The sequence below is a fragment of the Myotis davidii genome, unplaced genomic scaffold (genome assembly GCF_000327345.1).
Source record: "Myotis davidii unplaced genomic scaffold, ASM32734v1 scaffold104, whole genome shotgun sequence".
Lineage (NCBI taxonomy): Eukaryota > Metazoa > Chordata > Mammalia > Chiroptera > Vespertilionidae > Myotis > Myotis davidii.
Genome location: NW_006296625.1, coordinates 3,444,754 through 3,450,623, shown reverse-complemented (window position 1 = coordinate 3,450,623; position 5,870 = coordinate 3,444,754). Strand labels below are relative to the sequence as shown.

The window sequence follows — 5,870 nt, the reverse complement described above, 5'->3', positions numbered from 1 at the left end:
ACTGTCAGTGGCAGGGGGCTTCTTCCTGCTTTCCCTTTCGCCTCCCTGCATTGTGCCTACATATGCAAATTAACCGCCATCTTTGTTGTCAGTTAACTGCCATCTGAGTTGGCAGTTAATTTGCATATAGCCCTGATTAGCCAATGAAGAAGGTAGCGTCGTACGCCAATTACCATTTTTCTCTTTTATTATTGTAGATTAGTGTCTACAATGTTATAAAATAATATTTTATAATTTGTTTAACTGGAGGAAAGTACATTCTGACATTATATTTTAAATAAATGTTCATCTGGTATTCCCCTAGGCATAATAATAATAACAAACTAATATTTATTGAACTGAACACTGTTTGAAATGCTTTAACATGTGTTAACTCATTTGATGCTCACAACTATTATTTACCCACATTCCACAGAGAGAAACTGTGGCCCAGTCACTCATGGTGACTTGTACAATGTCCTCATTTCTGTCAGTGACAGAGGCTGGATCTTAACTCATGTTCCTGACTCCAAAGTCCCTGCCCATAACCATTTCAGAAACTGCTTTTCATCTCTGAGATAAACCAATGACAGCCTATCTAACAAATCAAGATCTTGCTTTCACTTCTTTTGTTTTATAATTTTGTAGACTCTATTTTGATAGAAATTCAGTTCAACTGTCTAATCAGTACATACCTGAATACGTTTTTCATCATCTTCCCTTTTCTTCCTCTCTTCTTCTTCTTGTTTTCTCTTTGCTTCCATCTCAAGTTTCCTTAACCAAAAAAAAAAAGAAAGAAAAAAAGAAAGAAAAGAAAACTCTTCAAAAACGTTATAGAAAAATCAGGAATCCTTCAGAAGGCAATTTAAACTATTCACAAAGGTTACAAAATGGGTGCTCACATTAACCGCCTGGCCATATACATTATCATTTTTTAAATCTAGTTCTACTGACAATTAATCATCTGAAACAAAACTAATATATTATAGTGCATAACCTTTAACATCTCTAGAGTAACTTGGTTACAAAGCCTAGTTGCAAGGTCCTGATTACATGTGCTTCCCTCTACTCCTTCTCCAATTAAATAACTCATGTTCCTCTGTCTACCCAAATATGCAAATCTTTCAAAACATTACCAGTTTTAAAACTGCAGAAAAGTAGAAGAGCCTTTTTTCTAGCTTATTAAATAATACACAAGTCACTGCTTTAACAGGAAGTTAAGAGATCCTCGGTGTAAGAATCTAACCACAATTCATATTATTGTTAAAATCATTTTATGTTATGTTATTATTATAAAATAGATTTTTCCCCATTTTCAGACTTATTCTAAAATTCCAGTCAGGAGCAGCATAACAACATTTTGATCAACAATGAACTGAATATACAATGGTGTTATGCCATTCATACAGCCTACGTGTGTAGTAGGCTATATACCATCTAGGTCTGTGTAAGTTCACTCTATGATGCTCACACAAGGATGAAATCACCTAATGACACATTTCTCAGACATATCTCCATCAGTAAGCAGCATATGACTAAAGTATCTATATATATAAAAGGCTAATATGCAAAGTGTCCCCTTGGGAGTTTGGGAAATTGGGAGTTCGATCACTCGCTATGACATGAGCTGACCACCAAGGGACAGCGCAGAACATGGTGGGCGACCAGCGGCAGCGGTGGGGCGCTGAGGGAAAGACGGAAGGAGGAGTTGGGGGAGGGGGGAGGCATGAGATGACGGCTGACAGGTGGGCGGCGAGGGAAGGAGGAGGAGGGGAGGTGGGGAACCTGATTGGCCCTGATCTCAGGCCAGGCCTAGGGACCCTACCCATGCATGAATTTCGTGCACTGGACCTCTAGTTTTCAAATAAAGAACTATTTTTAAAAATAAGAAGAGATATCAACCAACACCACCAAGAACTCACTGTTCTATTAGCTTCTAATTCAAAATGACAATATGAATGCCTTACATCCGCCTTTCCTCCTCTTCCTTTCTTCGACGTTGTTCATCTTCTTCACGTCTTTTTCTTTCTTTTTCCATTTCTTCTTGAATACGCCTCAGCCTTTCAGCTTCCTCTTCCTGCTGTTTCTTTTTCTGTAAAGCACTGAGGAGCTCCTCTGAGCTTTTAACCAGTGCATCGTATTCTTTCTGTATCTGTTCCCTTGTCATCATAGTGGACTTTAAAACAATAATAAACAAGTACTTAAAAAGTTACCTCTTCTGCTGCACAACAATGTGAATATACTGAACACTACTGAATTGTACATTTTAAAATCGTTAAGATGGTAACTTCAATGTTATGTGCCCTTATAATAAAAAAATATGTACATATACAGCAAAGACTAGAAAAGTTGGTAAGCAATAAGGCCATTATCTTTATTATACTATTTGTACACTTAAAAGTTACCTTTGCCCACAAATCTCAACATCTATTTCCTATTAATCAAGTAATCAAATATCTAAAGAGGTACTGTGGACAAAGTAACATACTGTAGGTAACAATTATTTTTAAGAAATTATTAATTTTGTCAGAGTTTACTACTTTTTAATAACAATGTTCAAATAGTACCTAAGGCATATTTAAGAAATTATTAAATACATCCCAAATTGTTGGATGACTTTTCTAAGACAGCCTTCAGAAAATGTGGCTTGATTGATTTTAATTGATTAATACCATATATACAGGGATGGCTCTTAACAGATTTGTAAAATCAGCTAAGCTTATCCAAAGCATTTTTATTCTTCTTTTGCTCCACTTTCTCCATTCTGTCTCTAAGATTGATCACTGTCTACATAAAATATCTGCAGGAAATAGAATAAAAGGCTTGCTTTAAGGTATTATATCCACATAGTTGCACTGACTCATTTAACTAAATGTGAAAAACATTAAGACCCTAAAAAATAACAGAAAAAAGATATGAAGAGACAGATGGAATGTAATTACAAGCATATCAATCCCACTGATAATCAAATAAATGGAAATCAATACAAAAAAAAGGCCCCATTTATTCTGACAAATTTGGAGGGAAATTGCTATTTTCATAACAGTTAAGTAATTTATGATACAGCCTATATGAAGATAATATAATTATAGGAACGAGGCATATGGCATAATGATCGGGACAGAAAACTAAATGTACATTAGGATAAAAACTATGCAAAAATATGTGCATATAAAATAAGACAGGAAGGGAAATATACAACAGTAAAATAGTTAAATGTGTTACTTTGGTAAGGTTTTTTTTTTTTGGTGCTTTTCTCCAAATTGTTAATATTACATTACTTTTATCATTTAAAAATTAGTTTCTGAAAGTAGAAAAACATGAAACAAAATAATTTGCATTAATCCGCTCTCAGTAATGATTATGCAAAAGCTTACCAAAAGAGTAGTTAGTTACTATTTAAAGTAAATACAATAGCATTTTAGCATTTTACAAAGAGTAGTTTAGTTACTATTTTGGGGGGGGAAAATCTTTCCCTGCAACAGATGAAAGTGCTTAGCTTTGCTCACTTTAAAGTTCTGCTATGAATATTTTCAAACCATTAGGGGAGCATTATAATGAGCATCACTTGTCATCACTGGGACTCAACATTTGTAACACAATAAGGCAATTTCCTATATAATTTTAACACAAATAACAAAAGATACTAAATTATTTTGAAAAGTCAAAGCCATTTAGATTAAAATTACATACCTTAATTTTGGCCATTAACGCATCAATAGAAATTTCAAGATCCTTGACCTGTTTATTCACCTCGGGCTTCCCATCTTTCAGTGCACTTACTACTTCATTGAATTTATCAAGCCGTTTTTTCAGTGTGCCGACCTTAACCAGGCCGTCAATGCTGTGAAGATAATGCTTCGTCAGTGCAATTTCACTATGTAATGCTATACGTTGATTTTTCATTTTAATAAAATGCAAAACATATTAAGCAGGATATTTTATTCCTGTTTTCATATTACTCAGTATACTCTTTTTTTTTTAAGATAACTTGTTGAAGGTAAAAAATAATAATAATCAAATATGGGTGTGAATGACATTGATGCCTGTCCACAGGATTGAAGCCTTCTATATTTACAGTGAAAGTTTTGAGAATTCAAATTATAGAAGGCTTTGAAAGAGTCACCTAGTCTCCTTAAAAGGCATTAAAGATCAACAGGTACTCAGACCTCCAAGTTTAAAGAGTATCAGTTAATAATAAAAGGAGCAAATAAGAAATAAAGACTAAATTTATAGCAGGACAATTGCTATAGATAATCCAGATATTATGGTCAAAACATTAATAACTTTTTTTTATATCAATAAGGTTTTTAAAAACAATATCAATGTGACATTTGTCAAGAAACTAGAGTCACTAAAATAATCAGAATAAAAGAGCTTCTTTCATTCCATTTATTTTGTGTCTAAATTTCTGTAAGCTCCTTCAAATCCTTTTGTAGCATGAGGCTAGCAATGAAATAATTAAATAACTAATTTCAAATAAATCATACAAATAACAGAGCAAAATATCTTTTTACAAAGAACATGAGAAAAGAGAAAACTCTGAGTATCCCAACTGCTCTTCATTATGACTTCATTTCATATTTGAGTAATTAGGTTTTGAGGGATTCTTTAGGCACCATTCATCTTACCGAGGTTTGTGTCTCCTTTTGCAAAGCCACATTCGAATAGTTTTTTGCATTTTAATGCAGGCTTCAGCTCGATATTTTATTTTGTTTTTCACTATGTGCAAGAGAAAAATATGATAGAAAATTATTCCGTTTAATTCAGACCTATAACAGTTTTAAAAACCACTCTTTCACAAAGCAGTTCTCAAGAAACATGAACTCTCATATTATATCAGACATCAAAATCAGGAAGTTTAACATTTAATTCTGTATACTTCTTAAAATAAAAGCACACCATGTATACTACTAGATTTACATTTTAAATGTATTATTTCCTTGTTATGCTACACCACTGTCTCCCAAACTGTCCTAGGTAATGTTGGTCTATGAAACATTAATAGGTATGTCTTTAAAAAAAAGGATTCATCTGTCATATGAATTTAGGAAAACTAAATGCTACTTTTGGAGATTCACAATGAACATATTGAGTGAAGTTTCTGACAATCCTACAGTAAAGGTACTTATTTAATACTAGAGGCCCAGTGCGTGAAAATTCATGCACTGGAGCAGGGGGGGGCGGGCGGCAGAGACAGGCTCAGCCCGGCCTGCTCACAGTCCGGGAGCCCTCAGGGGCGGGAGGCAACCCGGTGATTAGGGGAAGGCAACGCCCCCATCATACCTCTGCTGTTGCCACTGCCGGCAGTGTAAGTCTCGGCTGGCCCTGGTTACCTCAGCCTCGGGCGGCTCTGGGCAGCTGGAGAGCCGCCATCGGAGGCTTGCTTGCACCTCAGGCCCACCCTGGGTGGCTGGGCAGCCACCATTCAAGGCTTGCCTGTGCCTCGGGCCTGTCCTGGGAAGCTGGGGGGGTGAGGGCGGGTCCGGCCGCACCGTGCACCTGCTGCCCGCTCCCCCTCTACCCCACCCGGCTGGGTTGAAAGGACTGTGGGACTCCAGTGGGGTTGAGGGGACTGGGCACCGCCATCTTTGTGACAGTGTGATGGTGAATTTGCATATTTCATCTTTATTAGATAGGGTTTAACTTCAGTGACCCAGAATGTCCTAGACTGCTCTGACCTTGAAACATTGTTCAGCTTCTCTATCACCCTGCAAAGATCCTGACTAATTGCTGACTTCACCACTGCACATACAGTCCATGAACAAATGGTACAGTATAGCCAATTTTAATGTAATGTGTTGTCCATCAACATGCAATGTATTAAGCTGAAAGCAATGAACTATCATGACAACTTTGTTTATATTTTACTTGGAAAATGAGGGGGAAAG

At 36.2% G+C, this 5,870-nt stretch overlaps 1 protein-coding gene across 10 annotated transcripts in view; it reads right to left on the bottom strand.

Annotated features, from left to right (window-relative positions):
* MYO6 (myosin VI) overlaps positions 1 to 5,870 on the bottom strand; it is a 145,651-nt gene that overhangs the window by 20,082 nt on the left and 119,699 nt on the right. For all 10 annotated transcript variants that reach the window (XM_015569438.1, XM_015569440.1, XM_015569439.1 and 7 more), the window contains 4 exons: positions 4,611 to 4,701; positions 3,673 to 3,823; positions 1,947 to 2,155; positions 675 to 753 (listed from right to left, as the gene is read on the bottom strand). In XM_015569438.1, the coding sequence (XP_015424924.1) occupies positions 675 to 753; positions 1,947 to 2,155; positions 3,673 to 3,823; positions 4,611 to 4,701 (530 nt within the window). The remainder of the gene's footprint in view (positions 1 to 674; positions 754 to 1,946; positions 2,156 to 3,672; positions 3,824 to 4,610; positions 4,702 to 5,870) is intronic.